The sequence below is a fragment of the Ceratotherium simum genome, chromosome 22 (assembly GCF_057802395.1).
Source record: "Ceratotherium simum simum isolate JZ-2026a chromosome 22, ASM5780239v1, whole genome shotgun sequence".
In the NCBI taxonomy this organism is placed as follows: Eukaryota; Metazoa; Chordata; class Mammalia; order Perissodactyla; family Rhinocerotidae; genus Ceratotherium; species Ceratotherium simum.
Genome location: NC_141921.1, coordinates 36,014,397 through 36,032,292, shown reverse-complemented (window position 1 = coordinate 36,032,292; position 17,896 = coordinate 36,014,397). Strand labels below are relative to the sequence as shown.

The window sequence follows — 17,896 nt, the reverse complement described above, 5'->3', positions numbered from 1 at the left end:
TACATTATCTGGCCCCATCCCACCACCCTCTCCCACCTCACTTTCTACTGGTCCCTGTTTCATGCACGAGTATCTGTCCTGCCAAGAAGCCAAGCTCATTCCTGCCCCGGGGCCTTTGCACTTGCTGTTCTAACTAGAAAGCTCCTCCCCTAGAGCTCTGCCTGGCTGGTCCCTTCTCATCAGTCAGGTCTCAAACATTACCTCCTTAGAGAAGCCATCAGACTCTCAAGCAGAGCAGCACACCCCCTGTCACTCTACTCCTACCACTGGTATATCTGTGGATAGTTTACTGTCTGGCTCTCCCCACCAGAATGTCAGTCCCACTAGGGCAGGAACCTTTGCTTTGTTCCTTGTTGTGTCCCAGTGCTCAGGGCGGTGCTTGGCAATTAAGATTTTGGATCATTAACTCACAAAGCTCTCCCTTGTCTGCCAAGGGAGATGTGCCCACCTGCATCAACCAGCACAAAACACCTTTTCCTGCTTCCGTCCTCCAGCCGAGACTTACCCCGTCTCTGGTATCCTCTGAGTCCTGCTCCCCCGGGGACAGGGAGAGAATGGGTTTACTGCGGAAGGCCTCTCTTCTCCTCTGGGTGGGGTCATCTCTTACAGTGGTGGGTCACTCTTAAATGTCACTCTTGGAATACTCTCTCCCGATCTGCTCATCACTCAGTTCCTTCCTCAAATGGCACCTCCTCGGAGAAGCCCTCCCTGACCTCACTCCACTGCTTTATTTCCCTCCCATGACGTATTTTCTTCTTATCACCATTCAAAACTTGATTTTTAAATCTGCCTACTTTTTTCTTGTCTCCCCCTCTAGAAGTTCCAAATTCACTGCGCATCCCTAGCACCTAGGCCTGTGACTAACACAAAGCAGCCGTGTAATAATCTTTGTATGAATGAAGAACGGAATATTTGTAGGAAGGAATGAATGAATGAATGGATCTCTGTTGCGAGAGATGCAAAATAGGGGAGGACGATTACGCTGGATGAGGCTTGTATCCCCTTCGGGCAGAAACACCGTATAATCAACAATCACATTAATACCGGAAGCTTCATTTATCCACTGCTCACTCTAAACCCCACTTGGTGTACCCTCTACACGTATTGATTGAATCCTCACGCTGAGGTACTGTGAGTATCACCATTTAATCAAAGAGGAAACTGAGGCACAGAGAGCTTAGGTTGTGTACCCAGGTCACCCAACTGGTGGGTAGTGAAGTGGGCAGTCTGGCTGCAGAGGCCGTGCCCTGCATGGGAACCAGGGCTATGAGACGGCAGAACACTGTCTTCCACACGTCTCCGAGCCCGCCCACTGCTTTCAGCTTCCTCTCCTTCCTCCTGGTCTCCCCTTGAATCTGGGTCAGGCCTTGATCTGCCCCAGCCTGCCCAGCAGTGGCCCGCAACCCCCCTGCTGCTCCTGAGGGCTGTTCAGGTCCCAGTCCAGAGCCTGAGCCTGTGCTTTGGAAATCCACCCGAAGGACCACGGCTGGAGGAGCTGGTCTCCTGAGGTCCCCTCCAGCTCCGAGATCTAAGGGTCAGCCTCAGGGGGCCTGTTCCCCCTCACAGGAAGGGCCCTTCAAAAGTCCGAGGTCAAATGGACTTGAAACAGCCCAACAGCAGCCTCTGCACCATCTTGCAATGACCTCGGGAGCCTGGAGTCTGCGAGTCACTGTGCACTTGAATCCAGATGTGATGACGTGGCGACCTGAGAGCGAGGTGACCCCTCCAACGGGAGGTCACAGGGGTGCTCGTGAAAATTCAGATTCCCCGGCCGCACACGCAGGTCTGTAGCTTTAACAAGCCCCCCAGGCGAGTCTGAAGCAGGTGATTCCTACTCTGAGAAACACAGCAGTGGGCAAACAGGCCAGCGCTTCCTGGTCTGGGGAGGTCTGGGCTGCTCATGCCTGGAGGCAGGGGTGTGAGCAGGACGACTCCCGGTGCCACCTCTGCAGGGAAGGAAAAGCAGCATCCACGGTGCTCCCACTAAGCACCAGGCGTCACCGAGGAGCTTGCGTTCGTGACTGCTAATCCTCCCAACGGTCCTGGGAAGCTAGTATTATGATGCTCATTTTGCACCTGAGGGAATAACAGGTCCGAAGAGGTTAAGAAACTTTCTAAGTCACACAGCTGAGAGGGTGGTGGAGCTTGGATTATAATCCAGGATTATCTGATGTCAGCGTTTCTGCTCATTCCACTGTGGCTGTCTTTTTAAAGGCAAATCTACTCTGGAGTGAGTTTTGGGGTTCCAGGACCATCCCATGTGGTCAGCTGTGAACCCTATCTTCTGTGTACACGGGATATGTGGGGTGCACACATGATCCCAGGTAGAGCCCCAGGCCCTGGGCCACAGGCGCACATAAAGGTGACTCATCACCTGGGCGGCCTGTTCTTTGGAAAATCTTGAGGCGGGGGGCAGACGGGGACACGACCCAGGGATCTCGGCTCTGCCACCAGGGGGCAGGAGTGTGCCAGCCTCCTACAACTGCTGGGCAGCCCCCACACCCACTCCAGACACACAACCACATACTGTGGGAGCCCCTGGAGCCCACCTCGTCCCTCTGGCCTAGGAGGAGCGAGGGGCATGTCCACAGTGACCCAGTGTGTTCACAACAGAGCTGGGGCCAGAACCCGCACTGCTGGGCTCCTTCCCCCGCCAGCATCTCTTCTCCCTAGAGTCCAAGGACGCACCTCTCAAGCCGTATTCACACAGCTGCTTCCCTGGCCCACTGTACCACCATCCTCCGAGTGACCAATTTTCCTAATTAGACATTTTTATGTGTAATATTTAGCATATTTATCCTCATTTTCAACCTAAGCAATTTGTTTTTCATATAGGGAAACCACACCCTACTCCAATCCCATGCCACCCTGCCCACTGCTGGGCACTGGGTTTAAACTTATATGTCTGCCCAGGGTCTTCACTTTGCGAGGCAGAGCCTGGCTGGAGGGAGGGACTTATGGGATGGAGCCCCTCACGGGGCAGGAGGTGACCTCAGATTGTTTCAGGCATGACTCCTGCCTTTTCTCCTCGTGCCTTATTTTGGGGAAACAATTAAGGATGCTAAATGGCAACAAGCTTACCTCCAGACCAGCGATCATGGGAGCCGAGGGGCCCCTTCTGAGGCCCTCCTCCAGCTCCACCTTCTCGGAGGCTGGCAAGATCAGCCACTCCTCCAGCTCCTGCCACCCAAGAGGGGCACCCACTCTTCGTTCCAGCCTTGTCAAACCCTCTTAAAGCCAGCTGTAGGGACTAGGGCTTTATCAGTTTATCTCCACAGGGGAAGCAGAACAGCAGTCAAGAGTGGACTCTGGAACCACACTGCCGGGGTTCGAATCCTGGCCCCCTCACTTTCCAGCTGTGTGACCCTGGGCAGGTTATTTCCCTCTCTGTGCCACAGTTTCCTCTTTTATAAAATGGGGACAGTAGTAACATCTACCTCCTAGGGTCATTGTGGGGTTTCAATGAATTAGTATAAAGCACTTAGCTCAGGGCCTGCACACAGTAGGCACTCAGTGAGTATCAGCTACGATTGGAATTACTCCCAGTGCCTAGCACAGGGCCTGGCACACAGTGAGTGCTCAGTTCTTACTTGCTGAATGGATGAACCAGCCAGTTTCGACACCGATAACAAGTTGTATGAATCTCGAGGATGCTGACAGAGAACCCAGCCACCGGGTGACAACGTTTGCAATTTCACCACGACTAAAGACCAACATTTCAAACCTTTCTGATTCATCGGGGAGGTAGGGTTTGCAATTCAGTAACGAAGGCCAGGTCAGAAAGGAGAGCCAGGTTTGCGGTAAAGATTGCTACGTCTCACGCGGTGGGCACCTCCTCGGGTTCCAGAGCCTCGAGTTGACGCTATCTTTAGGTTCAGGGTACAGAGGGCAAAAACTATGACTCAATTTAAGTCTCCTGGGCAGCAATGCAGACTTCACAGTGAGACTCACTTTGCCTTAAATGGAATTTTGAAACTTTGAAATGTAACCCTGGGTTATTTACTTAACCTCCTGAGCCTAATTTCCTCCCCTGTAAGTGGGGAAAACAGTACCTACCCCAGCAGTTGGTCTGAGGATTATATACTGTGCGATAATTCACAGTCTATGTAAAGGGCTTAGAAGACCAACTAGAATAACTTATACTCTATACCAACTACACACATAAACCTGCTGCACCTGAGACGGCCAACTTCTGGGTCCTAGAGCAGTGGTTCTCAACCAGGGATGTCTTTGTCCCCCAGAGGACATGTGACAATGTATGGAGACATTTCTGGTTGTCACAACTCAGGAAGTGCTACTGGCATCTAGTGAGTAGAGGCCAGGGATGCTGCTAAATACCCTATAATGCACAGGACGGCCCCGGAACAAACAATGATCCAGTCTCAACCGTCAACAATGCTCAGGGTGAGAAACCCTGGCTTAGAGTTATCAGCTCAGATTCGGTTTAACTTTCAGCACATATAAGACTTATTTTTTTCAGTTGTGTGGGCAAAATGCTTTGTGGGTTTTTACTGGATGAGGAGAAGAGAATGATTGGCATACAAAAAAATTCCACCCAGCTGCCAAGATGGCATTATTTTGTGACTAAGATCCCAATACTGTCAGTAAGGTCGACCTTCCAGGAAGTTCTGAAAAATGCAGCTTTTCATGATGATTTCTTGGGCTGATTTCATAACTAATCACCTGCCTCACACCCAGAGAGAAATACAGCAGCACAGAGAGCCTCCTCCTCTGCTGTGTGCCCCCACCCCATCAACCTCTATAGAAGGAAGACAGTTTGATCCTCAAGTTCAGACACACCACCCTGCTCAGTATCTAAGCTTATTACCTAAAGAAAGGCCACCCATCCATCCTTCTATCCATTCATCCTTTCATCCATGCATCCGTCCATCCTTCCATACAACCATTCATCCTTCTACCCATTCATCCATCCATCCAGCCAGCCAACAAATACTAAATGCCCACCACGTGTCCATCAGTGTCGTAGATACTGGGATACGATGATGAACAAGCCAGACAACGGCCCTACCCTCATGGAGCTCGTGGGGAAGGACTTAAACAACTGGTCCAACTACGACACCGACTCTTCCCTTACAAGATCCTTGACTGTGTTCTGAGAACCAAAGACAGTTTCAAGGTCACACAACAAACGAGTCTCAGAGACAGGATGAGAATCCAGGTTTCCTGATTGCCAGGGCCTTCCCATCTCACCAGTAACAACCACCACCACCACAGCGGCACTCACAGCCTGCTTCCTGCGTGCCAGCTATGTGCTGAGCACTTTACACGGGTTATCTCATTTAATCCTCACCACCGCCCTATAAGGTAAAGACTACTGTTATTCCCATTTGACTTCTGAGGAAACTGAGGCACAGAGACATTCAGTAACTTGCCAAGGTGGAACTTGAATTTTAACACCCAGGCAGGCTGACCCCCAAATGCTCCTGGTTCTTGGTCCCTGGCTCTGCATTAATGTGGATAAAGAGTTGGACATAACAACTGCCAGCAAGCCACTCCCTTCCCTGGGCCTCAGTTTCCCACCTATGTGATGACAGGTGGTCTAGATGATTTGAGGGTCCACCTCCTCGGACCTCCAGGGACCTTTGACCTAGCACCTGCTCCCATTGGGATCCCAGAGTGCCACTGAAGCCACTCCTGTTCCTAGCTGCTAGTACCTGAGGGGGCTCTCAGATAAACCAAAGGCGCCCCCCAGATGTTATCAGAGACTGGTATCATTTAGAGCCGAGGTATTATTATACTCCTATGGGGATGCCTCTATATTTCCCAACTCTTGTGGGTAAAATCTGCTAAGATTTTTGTTAATGGGATTTGTCTCAGAATGTCCAGCTCTGCCACTTGCCAGCTTAGGCTAGCTGCTTCACCCCTCTGAGCCTCAGTTTCCTCATCTGTGAAGTGGGGGTGCCTCCATTAAGGGATGGCTGTGAGGATGAAAGGAGATGATGTTTGACAGGGGCCAGGTGTGGTGACTAGCAGTGACAGGTGCTTAATAAGTGGTGGTTGTTCCTGATAGAAATTTCAAAGGCAACGCTGGTTTAGATGCTGCTACAAGAACGCCCCGGGGAGGGCATGAAGTACTCGGCGGTGACACGAGACAGGCCATTTTAAACCCACTCCAATGACTCTGCGAGAGCCAGGCCCAGGTCACCCCGAGCAAAGGGGGTCAGTTAAGGTGTCCTGGGCGCTCCCGGGTGCTCAGGAGGGTGTGTGGTTTGCAGGTGGGGGCAGGAAGAGGGACAGGGTGAGCAGGACTCGCTGGGTGAGGAAAGGGAGAAGGTCAGGCTGACACAGGGGCACTGGGGCGGCTTCTCCTTCTACCCTGTGACGAGGCAGTGGGACCAAGTGTTGGCCTGGGGGGCTGGAGGCCTGCCTCTGACTCCCAGTCTGCCTCTGGCACTGCATGTCTCCAGGAGAGCCCCCTCCCCTCTCTGGGCCTCGATCTCTCCACCTGGAAAAACGAGAGGCTCATCCAACATGACCTTGACCACGTGAGTGTCAGGTCTGCAAAGCGGGAGCAGCAGCCTCAACCACCCATCACAGGGCCGAGAGGGCTCAGTGCCCCTGCAGCCCTCTGCAGCGGGCTGGGCACACAGGGAGCACTCAACACCTGGTGGCTCTGTCGTGACAGCAGTTACAACGTGAGAGTCTCTGTGCTGAGCTGCTGCCCTGCTCCCCAGCCGCCTGAGTCTCGGACCTCCATGCACACTCAACCCCTTACTCCAAGAGCGTCCAGGAGGATCAGATATTATTATCCTTCTCTTACTTCTGCTTAAAAAACAAAAATGATGCAACTGAGCATTCTCAGGTCAACTCCACCACTTCCTCTGGGCAAGCCACTTGGCCTCCTGGGCTAAACTGAAGTATTACTTAATGCCACGCCTGCCAGGAAGCAGGCGCTGGGAGGTCCCATTCAGCTCTGAGATATGGACTTAAAATGTTTTCTTTGGACGGAGTAGGGCCAAAAATATACATTGGGGCTTTTGAGCCTTAGAGCTGCGCTTCTTGGACTACAAAGTACACGGGAACCGCCTGGGATCTGTTAACGTGCAGAGCCTGATTCAGCAGGTCAGGGTGGCGACTGAGGTTCCGGACTTTTTTTGTGTGTGTGTGTGAGGAAGATCAGCCCTGAGCTAACATCCGTCGCCAATCTTCCTTTTTTTGCCGAGGAAGATTGGCCCTGGGCTAACATCCATGCCCATCTTCCTCTACTTTATATGGGACGCCGCCACAGCATGGCCTGACAAGCGGTGCGTCGGTCCGCGCCCGGGATCTGAACCTGCGAACCCCGGGCCACTGAAGCGGAGCGCGCGCACTTAACCACTATACCACCGGGCCGGCCCCGGTTCTGTACTTCTAACAAAGATCCCGACGCCGATGCTGCTGGTTCACGGACCACATTGTGAGTAGCAAGGGCATAGGGGTCTTTTCTTTTTTTTTAATAATAAGGCAAATTTATTATTCTCATAACAAGAAGCCCCAACGTTGGGTGACCCTCGCAGATGCTGACTGTCCTGAACAAAGCTGTATTAGCAGGCTAGCATGAGAAAACAGTTCCTACGGCCTGTGGTGTGGGCTGGAGGAAGTCCCAACTCCCTACTCTCTTAGGTCTCTGACCACCGCCTGGCATGAAAGGGTCTCTGAAGACAAACACCAGGATCCCGACACCCTGGCAGCTGGCATGGGGCAACCAGAAGTCCAGAGCTGAGGCGTCACTTCTGATTTCTTTCTCTCCTGCATCCCCTCTACCTGGTCTGGTAGCAGTTCTGCTGTCTCTTTTCAGGATGAGTCCTGGGTCAGCCCCTCACCCCAGAATCTCTGTTGCCCTCACTGAGGCCTGTGTCTCCCCACACCTGGCTGACGGGGACGCCTCCTTCAGTCTGCCCAGGTGAAATCCATCCTGCTCTCCTCCCCAGCTCAGCCTACCAAGGCCGCCAAGGGGGCCCCAAGCCCTGCCCGCTGGGCTCCTGCTCCGCTGACCTTCCTCTGAGCGCTCCCTCCCACCTACGCTCCTACGCATGCCGTTCCCGCTCTCGAAATTCTGCCCCTCCTCCTCCCGCCCCTCCACCTGCCCACGAGCCAGGGTCCCAGAGCGGAGTGGGTGATACTTTCCCTATTACATGGTTTGGAGGTTGCTGTGATTTCATTACAATTCTGCGTTCCTTCTCCCCACCCGCCATCAGAATAAACATCAGAAGTCTTTCTGCCAAAACCCGTCACCAGCTCAGGGAATATAAGAAGCCACGCACACGATAACAGGGGAGCCCAGGCAGACAGGAGGTGGTGGGAAGTTGATGGGGAGCTACAGGCAGGGAGGTGATCATGAGGCAGCCCTGTAGTGGTTTAATGGAGAACACCCCGAGGTGGTGAAGTGGTTGAATGGTGACCCCCCAAAATACGTCCACATCCTAGAACCTACGAATGTGACCGTATTTGGAAAAAGGGTCTTTGCAGATATACTTAAGATAAAGATCTTGAGATGAGATCACTCTGTACAACGTCCTTATAAGAGACATGCAGAAGAGAGGAAAGGGAGGAGGAGGAAAAAGCTATGGGAAGATGGAGGCAGAGACTGGAGTGATGCAGTCACAAGCCACGGAATGCCTGGAGCCATCAGAAGACAAAAGAGGCAGGAAGGATTCCCCCTACAGCCTTCAAAGGGAGTGAGACCCTGCTGACACCTTGCTTTCAGACTTCTGGCCTCCAGAAATGTGAGAGAATAGATTTCTGTGGCTTTAAGCCACCCAGTCTGTGGTAATTTGTTACGACAGCCCTAGGAAATGAATGTAGGTGGAATCCCTCACTGGCACTTACTGAGCGACCTTGGGTAAACTGCTTAACTTCTCCGGGCCAACTTCCTCATCCATAAAACAGGGCAGTAAATCTATCTCATTACTTCATTCAGCAGATATTTACTGAGTGTGTGCTACGTGCAGGTGCTGTGTTAGGCACTAGAAGTACGTGGTCAAGAAAACCAGACGGGGCCCTGCCCACAGGGAGCTTACGGTCTGGATGGGGAGCCAGTTACCAAGCAAAGAAGCGGGTAACTAGGTGTTCAGTTGCAACCGTGGCTGACACGGCGCTGGGGAGCGTCCCAGGGGAGGCCAGAAGGCTCCTCCAGGAAGTGCTGACTGAGTGGAGGCTTGAGGGAAAGGTACAGAGTAACGGGGCGGGAGGAGCGTGAGGTTCTCCTGCCAGGGGAAGGGCACGCGCAAAGATGGCACGGTGCCCCAAGCACAGCACTCAGGGGGGCCCGTGTGCGAGAGGGGAGGGGGCAGGGGCCAGCCCACCAGGGCCACATCGGAGGGGCTGGTCTTTCTCCTGAGTGCAGCAGGAGTCCCCGAGGGTTGGACCTGGGAGGCAGCATGGTCAGAGGTGCGTCTGGAAAGATCATTCGAGTTGCAGGGTGGAGGATAAACTGCTGGCCAGAGTGGCCACAGGAAGACCAGTGAGGTGACCCCTGCTGTCATCCAGGAGGGGGTGACGGTGGTCAGAGCAGGGTGGTGGGTGGAGACGGGAAGGGGCCAGATCAAGAGCTACTTAGAAGGCAGAACCACAGGGCCTCGCGAGGAATACACGGAATGACCGCCAAGAAGCACAGTGCTTGGCACGAAAGAAGCGCTCTCCAGCTCCCCGACTATATCGGGTTCCGTTTCCTTCCTTGCACCAAAGGGGCCACGGGGGACCAGGCCACAGGTGGCAACACCTGTCACTGGCTTTCCTGGCTGAGGGAGAAGATGAGCACCCACAATGTATGAACTTAGAAAATCAACTCACCATCCTTGAGGGAGAAGCTCAGAAGGTCCTGGGGAAAGAGAACAGGAATTAGCAATTTGATATGGAATCACCCACTCATTTGACAAATATTTATTGACTCTTACTAAGGGGGAGAATAAGGCAGACAAAATACCTCTGCCCTACATTCTAGTGGTGAGCCAGATAGACAAGCAGATAAAGAAATCAATGAGTGAGAATTTCAGGGAGTGACATGGAGGAGAGGGAGGGCTGTCTTAAATCTGCTCACGTGACCCACCAAACAGCCCGTGTCAAGCTTCTGCCTGCTTCAACTGCACGGAGCAGGTGAGTGACGTGCCCAAGTGCACACAGCAAAGCTCTGCTTCCGAAAAGAGACACCACAGCTTAGCGCTCAGGAGCACGGGCTCTGGAGTCAGACTGCCAAGGTTCAAATCCTGGCTCGGCCACGTGTCAGCTGCATGACCTTGAAAAGTTACTTAACCTCTCTGTGCCTCAATTTTGTCATCTATGAAATGGGGACGATCATACTACCTACCTCCAAAAGTCGCTTTGAGAATAAAATGAGTAATATCTGTAAAGGTCCTAGCATATAATAAGAACTATTCAAGTAATAAATTAAATCAACAGTAAATATTCAATAATAATAATTTGACATTAGCTATGATCATCATCATAATATGATATTATGATGAAATATTTTATCTTTCAACTATCCCACCCCACTAGAAGTGATTTCAGACTGACTGTGAAAGGAAATAATTTGTTCTACTTTCCCCAGCAGCCGCCACCTGGGTGGTGGGTGTACCTGAAGGATCACCAATGGGTCGTCCTTCAAGATGGGGTCCTTCAACAAAATCTGAGCAAACACGTCTGCTCCTTCGCAGCCCAGGCCGCTGGCAAAAGCTGTCATGGTTGGCAAGACGGCTTCGGACAACTCCAGCCACTTCACCAGGCCCGCCACAAACTCTGTGCAGAAGGACCTGAAAGACAGACACGGCTTAGAGCCCAAAGCTTCCCGGCATGTGCATCTCACCAGGCTGTTGGGAAGTTTAGATCAGACGTGTTTGTGGATGTGAAGAGCTGGCACATACAAAAAACCCACGGAGACTATCGTTCACGGAATTGAGCGAGAGCCAAAAACCTTTCACCTGATGTGGATTTCAGCTTCTTCTGCCACCAAAACTTTTACCCAAGAGGCTGATAAACCACAGGAATGAGGGCAACGAGCAGTTACGGACAGCGTGCCCTGGGTCCAGCCTGAGCCGGGGGCTGTGCTGGGGGCGGAGGATCAAATATGGGGGAGATGCGGCCTCTGATGAGAAGCTCATAGCGGGTGGAGGAAGGGGCGTGACTAACTGATCCTAGTGCCGTGTGATGCGAGGACAGAGGCAGGAATCAAGCCCCAACGAGTCTAGAGAGGGAGCCCCAAATCCACCTGCGCAGGTGAGAGGCAGTGACTAGAAAAGGCTTCCCACAGAAGGAGATTTGCTGCTGCTGGAAATCCCCAAGGACGTGCTTTCTGGGAAAAAGTCAGCCCTGACAGAAGTGGATAAAGTCAGAGGGAGAATCTGTCCTCCCACCATGCCCACTGCCACTGCGGGGTCTCTGTCCGCAGCACACATTTGAGTTGACTCCCACAGGAGTCCCTGGGGGGGTTGCATGGGGCACTCTGGGGACAAGGAACCCCAGGAGCTGAGACACGGCTGCAGAAAACACATGGCATTGTGGGGACTGTGGCCGAGTTCATGTCAGGCTTGGATTCAAAGCCACCACTCGTGGCAGCGAGAGTGGTGAGTGGTGGTGGGGGATGTGCAGCAGGGGAGTCAATGAGGAGGTGATTATACCAGTCCATAGAAAAGGCCGAGACCTAGAAGCCAGGTCTGTCTCCAACCCCAGTGCCCCAGCCTGCTTCAACTGCCCCATCCTGGGCCTTTCCACCCTGGGTTCTGCATCCTGCATTCTGACCAGATCGGGGTGGAATCAGGCCTTCCAGACACAAGCAGAGCTCCCTGGTTGGGGGGTGACCTCAGGAGGCTCCCCACTTGCACCACCCGGCCCTGGCCCCCAGGGATCCCAGGCAGCCCACCCACCCCCGTCCTCAGAGCTGCTGCGGCTGAAACCCGAGTGGAGAGATCTCTGCAGGCCGGGGCCCCTGACAGGAGCAGTGAGGAGCTCAGGTGCAAATCCTGCCCCGCCACGCTATGGCCCAGGTCCCCAGGAAGCAGCTCTGAGACGCAGATGCTTAGGGATCCCTTTGGGATCAACACTGGTAGGAGGGCAGGGAGGACGCAGGACTGGGCAGGGAGCGGTCGAGCTGCAATGCGGTCTCAGCAGAAGCCTCAGCTGACCCTGCAGGGAGTTCTGAGGACGGGGTGACCCTTCAGAGCTGCCCCCAGCGGGGCAAGAGGGTGGGTCTTTATACCCCCACGTCAGCCAGTCATCGGACAAAGGCCGCCCCAGGAAGCGGGCAGAACCTCGGGGAGGGTGAGGCAGGCCAGGCGGTGCTGGCAGCCCTCCCAGCAGCTGGGGGCGAGTCCTTCCTTCCTGAGTGAAGAGCTGAGCACTTTGCAAAAGTGACTTGACCTCTCTGTGCCCTAGCTTCCTTCTCTGCAAATGGGTTTAAGGGACCAATCTCGCTAAGTTGTTAGAGGATTAAACGAGATGACACGTCTAAAGCGTCCAGGGCAGGGCTTGGCATGAGTAGATGCTCAGCTACTGTCAGCTAGCGTCATCATTTTATTTATAAGGTGACCCAGGGAGGCAGAGGAGAATAGTGATCAGAGTTGGGCTCTGAAGTCTGACCCTTCGGGGGTGTCCTGGCTCCCTCGGTGACTGGCTTCATTCTCCTCTGCCGTAAAATGCGGACGATAGAGGACTTGCCTCACAGCTTGGCTGGAAAGATTAAATGATATGGTAACAGCGCCGGCACCCCATAACCCTCAATAAATGTTAGCTACTGCTATTGCAGTGGCTATAATTTACCCCACGGCGATTACTGGGGTTACCTCAGCGTGGTACATGGGTGTGTATACGGGGCCGCAGATGATTAAGTGAATTGAACAGTATTCAGGGGAAAAGTCATATGCGAAAAGGGCTCAGGGCTGAGGGCAGCAGCATGGCCTGGCCCTGCATCCATGAAGAAACTCTTGGATGTAGAGAAGCATCTCATAACAAGAGAGGAGGGGTAAAGAGCACAAACTCGGGTTCAAATCCCAGCTCTGCCACTAGCTGTGTGATCTTGCACAAGTTACTTAACCTCTCTGTGCCCCAGCTGCTTTATCTGTAAAACAGTGGCGATATGATGAAACCTATTTCATAGGGTTGTTGAAAGGAATAACTAAGTTAACATTTGTCATGTGCTTAGAACAATACATGGCACACATAAAGCACTATATATGTGTTTCTTTAAATGAACAAAGGAATTATGAAATATATATGCAAAACGGCAGTACAGTAATCAAATAACAGAATATTTCGGATCAGCAGGGCCTTGGTAATTGCTTCTCACGTGGTTGGTGGTCTAGTCGAGATGCATGTCAATCAGCAGCAACACTGACAACAAATGACAACCACAGGGCCACTCTCTGTCCCTGTGCGAAGTGCTTTAGACACATGGCCTGTGTGTGTCTCGCCACGACCCCACTCCCACGAAGGAGGGAGGTGCTATTTTTATCCCCACTCTAGAGATAAGGACACCAGACCCAGGGAGGTTAAGTGACAGCCGAGCGGTTCTAGCCTGTATCTCCCTGACTCCAGAGGCCACGCTTCCCCTGCAGACCCTGGCCCTCCCGGTGATGACACTCCACTCCCCGCCGCTCTGGCCAAGCCGGTGCATCAAACATCCCCTTTCATCCTCGCTGCACCTCGCAGAGCGAGCTCCGGGGCTGCGGAGGTTAAAGTCCTCATCAAAGGTCCGCCCGCTGGGAAGGGGCAAAGCCTTCGTGGAGTCCAGGGTTCCTGACTCCGAGTCCACAGCACCTCCCACTTACCAGAGGCCGAATCCGGCCTGTGGCCTGACTTTGTCAATTAAGTTTTACTGGGACACAGTCACACCCACTCCTTTACACACTGTCTCCGGCTCCTTGTCAGCTACGATAGCAGAGCGGAGCGACTGCGACTGAGACCACAGGGCCCACAAGCCTACCCCTGGCCCTTAACAGAAAGTCTGCTGACCCCTGTCCTACCCCATTAATTTCTCCATGTTTAATAAATACAGTCAGCCGTAGGGAACAGCATCTGTGATATTGACAGCAGGGATGAGAAATAAATATTTCAAAGGCTTGCTTTTATGCCCCATGTGGACAAGATCTACCACACAGCGTTTTCCAAAGATTACTGAAACCAACAGCGCATCTGGGCTGCACAAAGATCGACGTTGTCTTTAAAATGTGTTTTGAGCCTAAGAAAACTGAGTTCAACCACGTGGAAAGAGTTGGCAGACCTATCGGAAACTTTCAGGAAGGAAACACCCCAAGGCAAATGCTTCCAGCGAGGCAACAGCCATGTTTGCCTAGAACAATACCTGGGGGGACTCCCCTGTCCCTGTGACCTCCTCGGGGTGCCCAGCACAGGCCTGCACACAGCCCAGCTTCATAAATATTTGTTTATGTGAGCAAAGTACACAGAGCTTCTCCTGGCCTAGGTAGCAGCTTATCAGGTAGGGGTTTGTCAGGTCAGGGGAAGCTTCTGGAAAGATGGAGGCTTCCCTGATACAGCAGCACTATGGGCCAGAGCGGGCAGAGAGCTGGACTCCTGCAGAAGATGGGTCCTCGGCTTACGTGGGAACAGAACAGCCAATGAGATATTTTCTAAGGTCCAGATAGAGAAGGTGGTTTCATTATTAATACTGAGAACATCCACCATTTGTTTGGCAGTAGCTCTGTGCCAGGCTCTGAGGGGCCATCAACACATCCCCTCCTCACACCACTCTCTCTGATGGATGCTGTTTCTCCACAGCAGCAACTCTCCAGCCCCTACTCCCTGGCCAGCAGAACCACCTCCCATGAAGGAGACTGAAAATGGCAAGTGCCCTTATTTTGTCCCAGCCTCCCTTGCAGGTGAGGCTTGGGGATGTGACTGGTTCTAGCCAATGACACAAAAGGGTGTTCCAGGAAAGATTTCCTCCCTGACGAAAGACTTGAAGAGAATCCCTGCCCTCCACTTTCCTGCCTTGGGCCTTGTTTTGTGAGGGTGTGATGTACGGAGCTGCAGCAGCCATTTTGTGATCAGGAGGAGAAGGCCAGCAGAATGGCAGAGAAGCCAACCCAAAGGCCTTTTGAGGCAATGAATCAACCCTGGAACTATCTACCTTTGGATTTCTTGTTAAGTGAGAAAAACAAATCTCCTGTTGCTTAATTCTCTTTTAGTACAGTGTCCTATTACTTGTAGCCCAAAATACCCTGACTAGGGTAAGTTCCAGTTCCAAACTGTCTCCATTTGAGAAGAAAACTGGGGCAAACAAAATAAGTTCAGAGAGTTAGCAAGCAACCATTACCATTTATTAAGCACCTACTATGTGCCAGGCACTATGCTGTGTGCTTTATCTATGTTATCTCATTTAATTCTTGTAATCATCCTGAGCGTGGGTATTATTAGTCCCATTCTACAGATGAAGAGACTGATGCTTAGGGAAGTTAAACAACCTGCCCAAGGGCCTATGTATCTGGAAAGTGGCAGAGGTAGGATTTGAACCCAGACCTGAGTCCAAAGCCCATGGAATGTCTCCTGTCCCCGCATTTATCCATCTCTTCTTTTCACGAACCTCTACAGAGAGTCTTTGCAAGGCACTGGGTACTCAGAGATGAGCAAGGCAGCCCCTGCCCCCCAGGAGCTCAAATCGGAGGGGTGGCGGGTGTGGGAAGAGCTACAGTGCAGTGTGGTGGTCACGGTAACAGTCACTGGGCATACGGGTGGAGAAACACCCTGGTCTGGGGGTGTGGGGGGTCAGGGAAGGCTTCCTGGAGGTGACCCCCAAGGAGATGAATATGCTCAAGTGTTCAGTCCAGTGAGAGAAACAAAGATGAAAAACAAAACGAACAAATAACCCAGCTAAGACCCGAGTCATGGGGAAGTTTACCATGGGGGGGCCACGGGGGGGGTGGTCTTGAAAACATTGCAGGTGCAGAGACTTCTTGTCATCTCCTGCCCCCCAACCTGTCTCTCTCCATCTCAGTAACAATCTCTCCGTCCTCCTAGGCCGCCCTCCCCGCCTGGACCTTTGAGGCCAAAGTTAGCTCCTCCCTCTGCCCCGTCCACAACATCCAACCTGTCCCCACGTCACCTCCATCCTCCCCGAGAAAAATGTACCCCACCTGTGCCCCGCTCCACCTCTCGGTCACTGGCCTGGTCTCCCGGACCACCTCGCCAGCCTCCTAACTGGCCTCCTCCTGCCTCTAAACTCTCTCCCCACAGAATCCTTGAAGGCCAAGCTCTTAACAACTCTGCTATTCGGACTCCAAATATACGATTTAAACTCACGTGCTGGATATTGGCAATGGCAGACATCAACGCTGTCATTAAACCTGTCATTCCTTTGCTCCCACGACACCCACCACGGCACTTACCCCATCCATCTGCTATTAAAATCGGTCCTTTGGGCGCCCCCTAGATTGTAAGCACTGGGAGGGCAGGAGCCAGGGCTTGCTTTGTTTTCTCCACACAGCCCAGCCCCAGCACACAGTAGGTGCTCAACAAAGGCATGTTGTATGAATGCGTAAATATCTTACCCCTCTTAGACTATGTCCACTGAGGGCAGGGAGAGTGTCTGCCTTGCTCATCTTACTCATGTGGACCTTCCATGGACTTCAGATGGGGCCTGGAGACACAGCAGGAACTCAGACAGTGCTTGGTGAAGGCATAAATGAGTGAGGGGATGTCCTGTCCCCCTACCAGGTTGTGAGCTCCTTAAAGGCAGAGACAATGATTTTCTCCTCTTTGGCAATACCTGGCAGGCTGCTTGGCTGTCAGTAATTGTCCCCCTGAAGAAGCATGGCCTTCCCTCTGCGAGACAAAAGCACTCACCTTTGCTCAGGTTCTGGAAATAGCTGGGACAGGGAGACGCCACACAGGGCGGCGTAGGCGAAGCGGTTGGCCTCGGTCAGGTCCCGGCCCGTGGGCAGATGTGGCTCCCCCTCCACAGCTGGCTCGGCCACCTGAGGCAGCCTGCAGCCCCATCTGCCCCTTCTGGCCATTCCCAGCCCTGCAGGAAAACATCCCAGTGAGAAATGCATCGGAGGGTAGGCAAATATTATTTAAATTGGACACAAAAAATACCAGTCACAAAAGAAAAGACTGATAAATTAGCCTTCACTAAAGTTGAGAACTTCTATTCATCACCTTTAATAGAGTGAAAACACACACCAGGGACTGGGAGGGGGGGATATTTTCAATGTGTGTATCAACAAAGGATTTGTATCTATAGTATATAAACAACTCTTATCTATAAGCCATTAAGAAAAAGAAATGGAGCAAATTAAAAAATGGGTGAAAGACCTGAATAGGTACTTCATAGAAGATATCCGATGGCCAAGGAGCACATGCAAAGGTGTTCAATATCATTAGTCATCAGAGAAATAGAAATTAAACCCCGAGACACTGCTACTTATCCATCAGAATGGCTAAAATTAAAAGACTGACAATACCAAGTGTTGATGAGGATAAGGGACAAATAGAACTTCCATCCACTACTGGTGGGAGCATAAATTAGTCATTAGAGAAATGGAAATTAAAACTGCAATGAGATACTACCATTCACCTATCAGAATGACTAAAACTAAAAAGACTGACAATACCAAGTGTCAGTGAGAACAAGGAGCAAATAGAAGTTTCATACACTGCTGGTGGGAGTGTAAATTGGCACAACCATTTGGAAAATGGTTTGACATTATCTACTAAAGCTAAATATATGTCTTCTCTATGCCCCAGCAATTCCACTCCTGAGATATGGGGCTTATGTCCACCAAAAGACATGTACATGAATGCTCATAGAAGCTTCATTCATCATAATCCCAAACTAGAAACAACCCACATGTTTACTCACAGCAGAATGGATAAACTGTGCCACATTCATCCATGGAATATTACAAGGCAATGAAAAAGAATGAAGTCCAGCTAACCACAACAACGT

The 17,896-nt window shown here is 52.0% G+C and overlaps 1 protein-coding gene across 2 annotated transcripts in view; it reads right to left on the bottom strand.

Moving 5' to 3' along the window:
* TMCO4 (transmembrane and coiled-coil domains 4) overlaps nucleotides 1–17,896 on the bottom strand; it is a 102,777-nt gene that overhangs the window by 72,269 nt on the left and 12,612 nt on the right. For both annotated transcript variants that reach the window (XM_087446686.1, XM_087446684.1), the window contains 3 exons: nucleotides 16,792–16,969; nucleotides 10,577–10,751; nucleotides 9,793–9,820 (listed from right to left, as the gene is read on the bottom strand). In XM_087446686.1, the coding sequence (XP_087302812.1) occupies nucleotides 9,793–9,820; nucleotides 10,577–10,751; nucleotides 16,792–16,961 (373 nt within the window). In that variant the 5' untranslated portion in view covers nucleotides 16,962–16,969. The remainder of the gene's footprint in view (nucleotides 1–9,792; nucleotides 9,821–10,576; nucleotides 10,752–16,791; nucleotides 16,970–17,896) is intronic.